Source organism: Mastacembelus armatus, chromosome 5 (assembly GCF_900324485.2).
Source record: "Mastacembelus armatus chromosome 5, fMasArm1.2, whole genome shotgun sequence".
Lineage (NCBI taxonomy): Eukaryota > Metazoa > Chordata > Actinopteri > Synbranchiformes > Mastacembelidae > Mastacembelus > Mastacembelus armatus.
In genome coordinates this window covers 26074665-26089140 of record NC_046637.1, presented here as the reverse complement: position 1 = coordinate 26089140, position 14476 = coordinate 26074665, and the positions used below count along the sequence as shown (strand labels likewise).

Here is a 14476-nt window from a genome sequence, read left to right as displayed (position 1 = left end):
TAGACAGGTTGTCTCCAGTTATCTCACTTTCTTCACAAGCTGGTGACTCCATCTGCTTGACTTTGAGATTTTTTGCATCAGGATTATTTGGGTGCTCTGTGAGCATTGGTGCTTGGAAGTCTACTTCATCTGAAAGCTTATTCATCTGACTGTCAGTACTGCCCCTTAAATGTTTAGACGCCCTTCCTAATTCTGTGTCGTGAATGCTTGTTTGTGAGGTACAGAGTGGTAACGATGGGGTTTCGGTGACGCTGGCTATTCGGGACACCAGACAGAATATAGTCATCCCACCTGTTTTTTTATTTAATCTGAACTTCCTTCCTTCAATGATCTTTGAAGATGTTTGCTCATTTGTTTTCTTAGCTGCTGCCGTTTGAAGCTGCTGCAGGGACAACATATGTGTATTCTGGACACTGATAGGACACCCTCCCTGTAAGACATCTGTTTCCTGTCTTCTGTTCTTGAGTCCATCCATCTCTGCCCAAGTTGTGTTCCCATCTGGTTTTGTACAGCTTTCTTTCTCTCCCTTCTTCTTATCTTGTAGCCCAACAGAGACATCCTGCTTTCTGAGTGTGGGCTGTGACCAGTAGGTTGGTCTCTTACCTTCCTGGTTCCAGCTGGTGTCGCAGTAGTGCATTACAGGTGAACTTTTATGTGGACTGTTATAGGGAGGAGGAGCAATATAGCCAGGAGGTTGGCTAAACATCCTCCTTTGGTAGCCTGACTTTTCTTGAACGCCACACATGTGGGTTGTGAGAGGGGCCGGAGCTTGTGATGGATGGGGGGTTGGACTTTGTGGTCCGCCTCCTCTATCCCACACTGCTGCTTCTCTGATGTTTGCAGGTTGTCTGATTTGTTGTAGAGCTGCTGACTGAGAATCTGTCCCACTCCTGCCATCCTTCTCTGGAGCCCTGCTGCTCTCCACCAGGCCTCGAGAGGAGCCCCTTAACTCTGCCTCTAGGCGCCTCCTCCTTGGAAGTGAATGGCTGTACCGAGCTGCCCAAGCCTCCAGCTCTCGGTAGCTGCTGTCGCTTTTTTTAGTAGAAACTTCCCTGTTGTAGTGAAGAGGACCTGGGGGCTCCCATCTCCTCTGCCATCCCTCCCTCAGAAATCCTTTCTCGTATTCTCTCTCTGTTCGTTGAGCTGCTGTCCATTCTCTGTCTCTAGCTTCATGTGGCTGAAGCTCCTGGTGGTGCTGAGTGTGACGGTCCAGAGTAAAGGGGAAATGAGAGGAAATAGGAGAGCACATTTCTGGATCTGTCCAGCTGCTAAACTCCTGCAGAGCCCCTCCTGTTCTTGATCCTGGCGTGGTCCAATAACTGGACTCCCTGCCTTGATTCTGCTGCTCACCATAGTACAGTGGGTGATGTGTTGCCTGATGTCTGTCGTGGTAGCTGAGGGAAAAGTGTGTACATTTATCTAAAGAGGAACATTTCAGCAAAATTGGCAACACAGTTCATTTTTTTAAATCTTATTTTTGTACAAAATCAGTCGGTTTATTTTATGAGCTCTGGTGTCACTACACTGTATCTGCATTTTACAAAACTGATATTTAATAAGATAAAATAATGTACATGATAATAACAGCAATGTAGATTCTTAATTTGGAATATTTTGAAGTAAGTTTTGAAATTGCACAAACAAAAAGGCAACTGGTCTTTTGTTGCACATCAACAATCAAACAAGCAAAAATTAAACTCAACTGAAAATGGTATCATAGCACTAAACTCACTTATGTGCACAATTTCTCCTGGGCACTGTACCGAATTTGGTATAAAGAGGTGCTTGACCCAGACTCTCAGGCCAGAACTCCATCTTTTGGTCTGATGCACAGATCTGAAAAGTGGAAAAAATAATATGCTCAGATATTTTCAGATGTATGTTCTAAAACAGCTTTAAATTGAAATATTTACACTTATTTTAGATTGTTTTTTAATTATGTTGTATATTTGTATTAGATAAAAACAGGTTTTTAAAGCTGTTTTAGCAGAAATGTAGAAATGTATTGTTGGTAGATATTATTATATAAACACATTACCTCCTACCTTCAGCTGCTATTTTCTGATTGTTGCCCTTGCTCCTCATGAGGTCTAATGAAGTCCAAAGCAGACAACTTGTTTTAAAGGGTCAGTGGTTTTCAGTCGCCCTCCCACACTACACACACTCCCCTGTAGCCCATCCTCCAACCAACAGAGCCTGATTAAATACCACAGGAATTTTATTTATCAGGTCTTTAGAAATACTGTCTTTATTATTCCCCTTTAAAGTGACAGTTGAATGGAAATCTGGGTTTTATCACATGTATAAAAATAATGTGGATTTAGAGAGACAGTCATAATTACAGCAGATGTTACCATCAGAGTTTTTCTAGTATGAATCAAACAGCTGATTCAGACTAGAAAGACTTTTTGTCAGTTGTATTGGGGTTAATTCTAATTTTGTTGTCAAATTGATTATTAGAACAAAATATTTCACAGCTAAATTACAATTAAGTTACTGCTTGTTTAGCTGTATACAACATTTTTATAAACAGATCACTTAGGTTTAAACTATAAACTCCAGTTCCTCTTTTCTAACTCAGTGTTTTTAATCCAAAAGCACTCTGGTCAACACCACCACCTCTTCATAACTTCAACCAAATAATAATAAATACTAACAAAACCAAAGTCACATGACAGTCGCGTGGGAGGTGCTGGGTGAGATGGTGAGCAGACTCTGCGGGGAGATAGGGATCTGTTGTTTTGTCGGCTGAACTGTAGCAGAGGTAGAAACAGGCAGCGGACGTGTTGTCTCCCTTTCTTTGAAACTCTCCAGCGTAACAAACAGGCTTTCCTATTCTGAACAGAAAGTCTGTACATCAGCAGAGAGCAGGAGAGAGGGGATGAAGTATGTACAGACAGCCGGCTGCAGGGGTGGCAATCTGTTGATGTTGACAGAATAGTTGGTGTGGAGGGGATGAACTTTGCTTTGAGTTTTAAGCCACTAAAAAGTTTTTTATGACTAGAATGGACAAAATTATAGCGACAGAAGAATCCACATCATGAAACAATACAGCCTTCTAAAGAAACACAGTCAGAACAGTGTTTTCAGTGAAACCGCATGGAGCTCAACTGTGACAACAGTCAAGTGATAAAAGAAAGAACTGGAAATCTCTAGTTAGGTGATTAATAGCAGACCTGTGCTGCAGCCTGAATCCGCAATCATGCAGCCCTATACCAGCACACTCCCATCTCCACGTCACTGTGTAATATCTGTGGTTGTCCTGGTCACATCCACACCAAACATATTAAACTCAACCTTATCTAGGTAGGTCACAATTACATCTGTCCAAAGAATGTGCTGCAAATATCAGTCAGGATTCTTCTGAAGTTCCTTGGAAAATTTTAGTCTTACACAAACTGAATCATGCAAAGTTCTTGTCGTTATCCTTTGCGCCGTCATTTTCCAAGGATGTGAAATTTTGAATCGTTCATCCTTTTAGTGATATTTCACAGGGACATACTTATGTATACTGTAAGCACTAATCATGTTCATTAAAGGCAACTCTGAACTCTGATGCTAATTTACATTGACATTTAGCACTTCAGAAACATTTGTAGACAGTACTTTCAAATATTAGCTAAATGTTATTTAGCTAATATGTTCTTTATACATTACGCATTTCTCAAGTAAATGATGCTTTTCAAAACAGCATCGACTGCTTTTTAAAAAAAATCTTTAAAAACACACGTTAAAAACCAGAGACATAACTGATCCCAGTACAAGCTAATTCAAGCGACGGGCTGCACCTCCTGTCACTGCTCTGCTCTTGGACATGCCCTGTAAATGTTGATGTTTTGCTTGTCATCACGGTGCACAAGCTCAACATTAAATCTGCTTGGTAGATGCTCCTCGTAGAAATCTGGAGTCCTGTGCTCTTTTCGCATCTTGGAAGAAAGATATACCACGGCACCATTCTTGCACAGATGGGTCAGTGTCTCCACCAGCAGTGGGTATGTCTCTGGGAGGTAAATGACATCTGCACAGAGTACCAGATCCCAGTCAGAAGGAAACTTCATGTGGTCCTCACCCCATGAGAGAGGGAGAGTGGCAGGAGGAGAAGAGGGCCAACCACTGGAAGGCATGTTAGCTGAGACATTAGTCTGAAGCTGTGGGAGAGCCAAAGGAAGGTCAGTCAGGGTCACAGCTGCACCTAAATGGAAAAGATATCACAATATAATTACAATGGGATGAAACACTGGGTTTATTCAGGGAAACATTTCTTATTTACAGATTAATGGATCGCATAAACCACCACCATCAACACCTGCTACTACACCATCAACACCTGCTACTACACCATCAACACCTGCTACTACACCATCAACACCTGCTACTACACCATCAACACCTGCTACTACACCATCAACATCTGCTACTACAGCATCAACATCTGCTACTACAGCATCAACATCTGCTACTACACCATCAACACCTGCTACTACACCATCAACACCTGCTACTACACCATCAACATCTGCTACTACAGCATCAACATCTGCTACTACACCATCAACACCTGCTACTACACCATCAACATCTCCTACTACACCATCAACATCTGCTACTACAGCATCAACATCTGCTACTACAGCATCAACATCTGCTACTACAGCATCAACATCTGCTACTACACCATCAACACCTGCTACTACACCATCAACATCTGCTACTACACCATCAACATCTGCTACTACAGCATCAACATCTGCTACTACAGCATCAACATCTGCTACTACACCATCAACACCTGCTACTACACCATCAACACCTGCTGCTAAACCATCAACATCTGCTACTACAGCATCAACACCTGTTACTACAGCATCAGCATCAACACCTGCTACTACAGCATCAACATCTGCTACTACAGCATCAACATCTGCTACTACAGCATCAACATCTGCTACTACACCATCAACACCTGCTACTACACCATCAACATCTCCTACTACACCATCAACATCTGCTACTACAGCATCAACATCTGCTACTACAGCATCAACATCTGCTACTACACCATCAACATCTGCTACTACAGCATCAACATCTGCTACTACACCATCAACACCTGCTACTACACCATCAACACCTGCTACTACACCATCAACATCTGCTACTACACCATCAACATCTGCTACTACACCATCAACATCTGCTACTACAGCATCAACATCTGCTACTACAGCATCAACATCTGCTACTACACCATCAACACCTGCTACTACAGCATCAACACCTGCTACTACACCATCAACACCTGCTGCTAAACCATCAACATCTGCTACTACAGCATCAACACCTGTTACTACAGCATCAGCATCAACACCTGCTACTACAGCATCAACATCTGCTACTACAGCATCAACATCTGCTACTACAGCATCAACATCTGCTACTACAGCATCAGCATCAACACCTGTTACTACAGCATCAGCATCAACACCTGTTACTACAGCATCAGCATCAACACCTGTTACTACAGCATCACCTGTTACTACAGCATCAGCATCAACACCTGTTACTACAGCATCAGCATCAACACCTGTTACTACAGCATCAGCATCAACACCTGTTACTACAGCATCAGCATCAACACCTGTTACTACAGCATCAGCATCAACATCTGTTACTACACCATCAACACCTGCTACTACACCATCAACATCTGCAGTGGCCTCCAGTGCATGAAAGCCTGAGCTGCAGGCTGCTGAGCATAAATCAAAATGAACATACAGAACAGGTTCAGGGACGTATAGTGCAAACCACGTCCATTGACGTGCATGTATTTCTCCGCAGTGCGGGTCGATCATACCGAGACGTGCTGCCAAAATACCGACGACACCGGTGCCTGCTCCGAGCTCGATGACCCGCTTTCCTCTCAGCTCCTCGGGCCGCTCCCCGAAGTACCGGCACAAGTGTAACCCCTGTTTGCACAGACAAACACACACCATTATTGTTCAACTCAAATGTCCCATTATTTTCCATAAGGTCAGCAGACACCGAGCTGGCTCTTACAGCCTCCCAGACCGGGGCGGCCACGCCGAGCTGAGCCCCGAACAGCTGCCGGATCTTCAGCTCCTGACCGGCCAAACTGTACACGGTGTCTTGAGCAAATGTTTCGGCGAACAGGCCGTCGTCAACAGGTAATGGGTGGTCTACACCTGCAGTGCAAGTCATGGTTAATGGTCAACAAATGTGGTTATTCGCTCCCTAAAGTCAGCCCCGGTTACAAGCACCGGTCACCTTCCAGGTCAGGAAGAGCTAAGCTAAATTAATATCCCAATAGCGTTAAATTAACAGGGGGATGTAAAAAAGCTTCTGAGAGGTCATTAATGCAAAAAAAAGAGACATTCATTTTCATTTTTTCTAAAATATCTTTTTGCAACTTTTACTCTTTAACTGGCTGCAGGTTTTAGTCAGCCTAGCTAACCTTAGCTAGCCTAGCTTTGGCTAATTAACTGAGGGTTCAGCATTACTCGGTGTAAACAGGCAGACCTGTGAATTATACTCCATATAAATGCACTGAAACGCATTCATTATGCCCAAGTCTGTATTGTCACCATAGGGCTATGCGGGGCTTTTAATTTGAAATGTAACGCATGCACTCTTAGTTTCCGGGTTAGGGAGCCTGTAAAAAGCCACCCAAATTATTTTAAGGAGCAGCATCGACCAGCTGACACATGTCAACAGCCTCTGTTTAAATACTAAAGTGGTTGATCAGTACAGGAACTACTATAATGATGTGATTAACTAAACCAGTGACAGCAGTGATGCCCCAAAATGTTTCTGTCCTCAGTAAAAAAATAAGATAATCTTTGTGGAGTCACATTATCATCTGGACATCTGACTCTGTTCTTTGACAATCTCATGTTGTATGACTTGTTAGTCGTCCAGCAACTAATGATTATTGTCACATGATCATTCAGGCAACACGATTTAGTATCAATGCTGCAGATCAAACCACACAAATCATCATTGTATTCCAGGTTTATTAAAAAAAATAAAACAAACAAAAAAAAAACATGTTGCGGTTGCCTCACCCGTTTCGTCTGGAAAACAAAAAGCTTGGAGTACCACAAGGACATAACCATTTTTTCATACACAGCTTCACATCAATGACAAAGATTGTTTAACAGGTGTATAAAGTGTATAGATATGTGGGCTAAAGCTCTTCATCATCGCAGTTTATCAGTCTTTACAGAACACAAGAATGTAATTTAAAATATAATTTGTCCAATCTTAAAACAAAGAAACAAAAATCATAATGCTGTCTTCATAAGTCTGTTTGTGTTGTACGTCACAGTTTCGCCAGCAGACAGGACAATAACTGATAGGTTCAGACTGTAAATACACTTTACTCAATATACAGTAATTCTGCCTGACACAGAACACATCTGAACCTCTGGTTTATTTGACGTTATTAAAAAATAAATAATTCTTTTCATCACACAGATGACAGTAGTATTACATCCATAAACACAACAACCCTCCCCCCTCAGGCCTCAATATGTGCAAACTGCAAAAGTTTAAAAAAAGGTAGCACTTTATATAAGGACCATGGAAAACAAAAACAAGTGTTTTAGAATGAGCACCTTGTGAAAAGTGCAGCCTCTATGAAACATGATTTTAAAATAACAGCATGGACCTCAGAAGGCTCATGGATGTCGACGCCCCCCTCAGGCCAAAGGTGGAGTAACAAGGAGCTTAGTGTGAATTTTAGGGACATGTAAGATTATAAAACAAAACAAAACCCTTATACCACAGACATATTTTTGGTTCTGATTGACTATTCTTATCACATCTGGTACTGCACTTATCTGTTCTCCTTTAGTCTTTTCGGATAAAATACTGAGCCAGGACATAAATGTAATTTGTACTACAATGATATCTGCTGCATGTCTCTTTTACAAACATTCACTCTTCATCTCACAGAAACAAAACATCTGCAATGATATTGAACAGAAATGATGCATCCTTACACAACAAACATCACAATTCGTGCTTTGAGCTCAAGCAGAGAACGTTCTGCTTTATAGTCATTTAACATCAGTAGTCCATTTTTACAAACCGATAAGTGTTTTTGTTTAAGACAAATATGTCAATATGGCTGATTCTGACAAACCTCTGTGACAGTCTTACCGATTTGGGTGCACGTCACTTCATAAAATAGCCACGGCTGGAACAGACTGTTGATTTTCTTTTTTTCACTAAAATTAACCTCAACAACATCTCCCATTAGCCCAAAGTGCCACTGCAGAGAAACATGGAATTCTTGTAGACATTTCCTGGTGGGTATGAAAAGCAGTTGGCTTTGTTTTGAGTAGAGCTGAAACCAACTCCAAGTCCACACAGATGCACAACAAACGCCCACACAGAAAACAAAAGGTGGAGGAATGGATAATTAAAACTTTGTTCCAAAAAGAATAATAATTAGAACAATGACTATGACAAAGAGGATCAAAATGACAAGCATCTTTCTGTTTTTCTTCTGATACTGTTCCGCCTGCAAAGAAAATGAAAACAGGTCAAATATTGTATTTTGGACAAGTGTTTAACAGTTTGTAGCAATTTACTTCATTTAAGACTTGAAGAAGTGGCAAATAATATACCAAGACATAACAAACCTAACATCTTTAGCCCATTGACAGTTGCTGGTTTAATTTCCACTCTGGGTGTCATTACTAGTTTGCAAGAAAATGCTGAGTGTCTAAAGTTACCAGTTAAATATATTAAAATCTTCAACAGCAGCCTGTATTGTGCATTTGTGATGAAAAGCACATTGTTGCATCGACACACGAGCCTTTTGTATTTACCTTTTGTAACTGTTTCAATCCATCTTCTGTTTTAACACAAGCCTGCTCCACGTTAAAGTCGATTCTGTCAAGAACGGTGCCCTTCAAACGAAATGGACAATATTATTAGGAAAGGATCTTTTGATTCAGTAAGATTTTGGTGCAAATTATTTGTTTTTTACATGGAGATACACTGTTGTGAATTAGCAGTTAATAATATAAAACAATTTTGTGTTTAGCCCTCACTAAAAGCTGCATACTATGATCTGTACTGTTCAGTATCCTGTATAATTTTTTCTTCGTTAACATCTTTTCATAAATTGACTTTTTTTAAATTCTGTGTTTCAGTGTCTGGGCTGCTTCGAATACCTGTTCCACCACCATTCCAGCCAAATCCCGGAAAATCTCATTCAGATCTGAGATGGACTGTACTATTTGTCGGATCTCGCGCTCTCGTTCTTCCACCATAATTGTGTTCTGCTCCACCAGCATCAGCTGATCGTCTGTGAACCCCTGAAAGAGAAATTAAGAATAAAATTAGGTTCATCTATAGTAATACAGAACACAATATACACAATATACAATATAGTAAAGTATTATTCAATGCAGCTATAGCCTGACGGGACTTAAATTTTCATTTTATAGGAAAACGAAAAACAGGGTAAAATGTGACTGATTTCCCTGAATAATAACAATAACACCATACTGTACCAATGAACTAAAACAACCTCATTACCTGGACATCAGAATGGATAGGAGACTTTGAATTAGTCCTAATATTTTAAACAGAATTTTGAAAAGTCAACTTGTATGTGACGACTCTTTTAATTGGAGCTCTGCACCAGCCAACACATATTCTCCAACTAGTCTCATGGTTAAAGAAAGCATACTTCTTACTCTGTTTGTATGCTGTGTACACTTACTCAGTTCCTTTAAACCAATTATTAAAAAAAAGAAAGAACACACTCACCTTGTCATATAGAGCTAAATCCTCATCCTCTTCCATCAGTGGCCCCGAGTCAAAAAAGTGCTTTGATCTCTCTTCACGATTCTTCATACCTGCCAGATTGAACAATTACTCAATGCTCAAATACCAACAAAAGAACATAAAGATGGAAAACTACAATATGAGAGTAGAGAAGAGCAAGGAAAGAGAACGTCAGAAGACCTAACCCTGCTTTACTGTAGTTCTTACGTTTTAGGTAGCCAGACTGCGTGTGCCTGAAATTGGTGGACAGCTCCTGCAGGCTCTGGGCCAGAGACGACACCACATTTCTCAACAGTCTCTCCTCCTGCTCGGTGCAGTGGCCACAACGAGACTGCAAACCTGTCACAACTCGCTGGCATCGGTGGAACATCTGCAACCACAAATGAACTGGGTTTTATCCATTTCAAACTCATGCTCATTAACTACTGTCAGATGTGTCCATGTCCGCTTCTTAGGTCAATCAGTGAGAGGATCAATATCATATGATCTTATGACTATGCTCAAATAGTAATGGTAAAATGAATATACCTGTGTGATCTCCTGAGTAGTGATCTCTATTGCATGTTCTTCTTCACTACTGTCATCCAGTGTGGGGCGATTCATATGCTTGTCATGAAGTAAGGCCAGTTCCTTCATCTTCTGACGGATCCGTGTGATTTCATACTGGATCTGAAAGGCAACGATTGACAGTCAACAGCCCTGCAAAGACTTTCTTTCACATATATCTGTACATTCCTAATCCCCTTTCAGTTTTACCTCATCAACCCCCTCTACCCATTTTGGGGGCAGTTTTTTGGTGACTCCAATGGCAGCTTCAGGATCCAGGCTGATCCCTGACACCAGGGCCATTCGATCGTCAGCCAACTTCAAAACACAAAGAATTCTATTAAACCATTTCATACAATAATTCAACATGGTGATGATGCACCTTTTTATAAGTTGAATTCTACAAAGAGAGAAGTCAGCAGTACCTCATCAAGCTCCTAACGTGATTGGCAGAGAGCAGAGTGGCCCCATCCCACAGAGAACAAGAAAAAAGGGGAGAAAGACAGAAAGTAACAGTCAGCCAATCAACGGTGAATACCAAGTTAGAGCTTTTGCATCCACCTCCACCAATAATTTCATTAATTTGAGATAAGAATGCTGATTACACTAAACAGCTGTTTAAATTCAATCTAACCATTTTAACTTCATTTACATTTGTCTTGAGTTTATGTGTCCACGTATACATACGTATGCTTTAAAGTTGAACCTATCTAATCTATCTAGTAAGAAAATAATTCCACATAAAAAAATCATTAAAGAAACACTTAAGAAACAGTGAGGAAAAAAGTCAAGAACAGTAATGGCTCAGCTTGAAGACTGACTGTCAAAATATAATGAAGCCTGCATGTGCATCACAATTGCATCACTGTAAAATGAAATGAACGTGACTCGCTGCTCAACAAAGCAACTTAGAGCCAGAAAATACAGATTGCGACTTTTTAAGCTGTTTTTACATTGTTGGGTTGACTGTTTTCGACTGGCAGCCTGTGGTTCACAACATATATGAATGAAGTCTGAACAACGGGACCAAACATACACTGAAAAGAGACACTGCAGAACAATACAGATATTATATAGGCTATACTCGTTGTTGTCTATTTATGTATTTGACATCCATAACGTAACACACAACCTGCTTGGATTAGTCTAATCAGTAAGGAGTAAAATGCTGGCTCATATTTGAGGAGCTGTAGCAATCATCTACATTTCAACCACTATTTTAAGAAGTTACTTAACCCAACCACCGACCACAAACAACCAAGTGATGTGATGGAGAACATTCAGGCAAACACCACTTTACTACTTTCAGACCACTTCACCTTTTGCACACTTTGTGTTTTACATACCATTTTAAATGAAAAGGCCTTTATGGTAGAGTAGTTAGGCAGAGCAGCCCTGACTTAAAGACATATGACAGCCTGTTTGGACTTTATCAATTAACATTTAAAGTACTCTGAAAGCATGAGGACAAAGATTATCTGATTCGAGGACACAAAATAAACCCTTTGGACAGAGGTCACTTTGTCGTTAAAGGTTACTGAGTGTTGACTAATGTTTAAAAACTACCAATGTAAAATGAATACAAAATGACTCTAAAGTGTGCAAGAAGTAAATGGGTCTTAAGACTTTCTGAAGCTACTGTAAACTGTTAAAGCTCATGCTGATGATGACGAACACAGAGCTGACGTCCAAAAACAGTATCCTGCAGGTGTATACAAGTGTTATTGCATGAGTGTTTAACTATTCCAAGTAAAATAGCTGGGCTTGTCCATAATGACTGTTATTGTTCTATAGGGAAAATTGGGGGGGGGGCTGAGTATTGAATGGATAATGTTCTTTTCTCTCTAAATGGGAGCAATGACAGACAATGTGTAAGCAGCTCATCTGCAAGAGCACAGCAGCTGCACCATTAGAGATGAATCACTCCAAACAAAATGTTCCAGGCCACAGATCTCTTATGTGTGGGACTTACGCTGATACTATTTGCTGATTTTTGCTGATGGTCCTGAGGTTTACCCCAGCACATCACTCTAATACACTCTTGTCTTGTGAAGCATTAACAGACTGTCAATTCAGGAACCACAGCCATCTAAAGGTCTCTGCTCTGTAAGCTTAGCTGTTAGCTAAAATCATCTGTGTCAGTGAAAGATCAGCATTTCCAGGTGCACTCATCTCTTTACACTGTGCCATTGGGGATGGCAGAGTAATATACTTTTAGCAATAAAAACATAAATAAATAAGGGTAAGGAGTAACAGTTCATCCAGGTCAGCAGCAGATATCCAAATAGTCAGCTGTCAGCTGTATAGGCTGCTTGCCACTGAATGGCTATCAATTTATGTTCATGTCTCTGTACATCTACCTCTGGGAGCAAGGAACTGGTTAAAATGGTCCCAGCTGAGTGTGAATGGACGTGGTCACCTAACACCTGCTCTCTGTACAGTACAAGGTGAACACTTCTGGAGCAAAACCTGTAAGCGCTCAAGTCAAAAACCTCAATCAGCCACAAACTGTGCTGTCAGGTTCACAAAACTGACCATTTCTACTTAGCGGTTAAAGTATATATATTTTTCAATCAATAATTGTGATCTGTCACATTTATGCCACAGATAAACTGAAAGAGAAAACAAAAGTTGTCCTTGGTAATTATTGCTGGTGTAACACAAGAGGACTGCCCCCCCACAAAAAAACTAACGAGGAGCTTTCCTGTTTTTCCTTAATGGCATCATTACAGATAAGCCCAGCACAGGTTTAATCAGTATTTATTGTAGGTTCTTAAGTCTATTGTGAGTCAGTAGGCAGGACTGCAAATGGCAACAGTGGATTTATAGATTGCACTTTTCTGGCATCACTGTAGTGAAGTACAGAGGTGAGTGAAACACTGTAGTAAATATGTAGTATCCATATCGCCCACTAGACACCTTGAAAAAGGTGGATGTAGGCCAGACCCACATATGGACCCTCTGAGGACCGCTATTATTTTCGGTCCTGGGGTGAAATGACGGGGCACAGGCAGGCTCCCGGGATAGATGTCCTCCTGGCTAACAATGAGCAGCTAATGACACACCGCAGTAACTATCTAGGAGGTGTCAGAGCCTGGCTATAAGCAAACACACACAGTAAAATGTCAAAACGATGCAGACCACTCACCGCAGCATTGCTACGTGTACTCAGACGGGGGTCGTATGTACTCACTTGCTCAGCCAAAATCTGCCGGTTTTGGATCGCATTGTTCCGCATTAACAAGAAGGCATCGGTCAGACGCCTAGTGGCCATGACTGCCTACTTGATATTATCTAAGTTAACAGATTGCGGATCAGGCGACGATTTAATAAACTGCTAACACACCGCTAGCTTTAGCTTTAGCTTCGCCTACGATGAATGATGGGAAATACTCGCGATACAGTAACTACAGTGGACAGCAAACGACCTGGGTCATGTTCACCTGCTAAGCTTCTCTAATGCTAAAGCTGAAAATAAGAAACATGGCCGACAATTTCTCGTATAAATTTTAGATTTAAGGTCAGATTGGAAACGTTATCCCGCTTTAAGCTGCTACGGAAGTGGAGAAACGTAAACACCTGCGTAACTGCTGGTTTTTCTTCTTCTACTACAGAAAAACGGCGGCGTTCATCTCTAACTGAAGCTCATTAGCGACACCTACTGACTTTGACAATCCCCTGCACAGCCAAACTTTGCTCTTTTCTGTTGCTTTTCCAGCTGGACACAAATAATTGGAGGAACTATATGAGTTTAATCTCAGTGTATATGTTTTTACACTGTGAGTATCCCATTAAAGACAGGTTTAACTGGCTATTCACGAACAATACAGTTTGTTTACTCTGATAATCTATTTGCTTTCTGTTTATTACACCTGTAATTAGGCCATTTCACATCAGACTTGTGTCTACAGTGTCACTTTCTCATCTGAAAACTCTTGGATCTGTTCATTGCACTCTCACTTTGTGAGATTTTATCCATTCCACCTACTCTCTGCCTCAGCATATCTTATCTACTTTAGATTATGCTCAGCCTGTCCGTCAACTTCTGCCTGGCTCATAAACTATATTTACTTTTTATGCTCCTTTTACATTATCTAGGCCTATAGAG

General features: G+C 40.9%; 2 protein-coding genes across 5 annotated transcripts; both read right to left on the bottom strand.

Moving 5' to 3' along the window:
• Positions 1–3662: 3662 nt before the first annotated feature.
• Positions 3663–6279, bottom strand: LOC113130510 (EEF1A lysine methyltransferase 3). Its single transcript, XM_026307220.1, has 3 exons — positions 6058–6279; positions 5855–5966; positions 3663–4192 (listed from the first exon to the last, which is right to left on the bottom strand). The coding sequence occupies exons 1-3, from the start codon at positions 6217–6219 to the stop codon at positions 3795–3797; spliced, it is 672 nt and encodes a 223-aa protein (XP_026163005.1). The 5' UTR covers positions 6220–6279; the 3' UTR covers positions 3663–3794.
• Positions 6280–8240: 1961 nt separating this feature from the next.
• stx16 (syntaxin 16) lies at positions 8241–13956 on the bottom strand. 4 transcript variants are annotated; one of them, XM_026307586.1, is made up of 9 exons: positions 13517–13956; positions 10794–10805; positions 10579–10686; positions 10351–10491; positions 10030–10192; positions 9805–9893; positions 9204–9347; positions 8856–8936; positions 8241–8545 (listed from the first exon to the last, which is right to left on the bottom strand). In XM_026307586.1, exons 1-9 carry the CDS (start codon positions 13640–13642, stop codon positions 8444–8446), a joined length of 966 nt encoding a protein of 321 aa, XP_026163371.1. In that variant the 5' UTR covers positions 13643–13956; the 3' UTR covers positions 8241–8443. The 4 variants fall into 4 exon arrangements, with proteins under 4 accessions (XP_026163371.1, XP_026163373.1, XP_026163372.1 ...); XM_026307588.1 differs by having other exon boundaries at positions 13562–13956; XM_026307587.1 differs by lacking the exon at positions 10794–10805.
• Between the last annotated feature and the right edge of the window lie 520 nt (positions 13957–14476).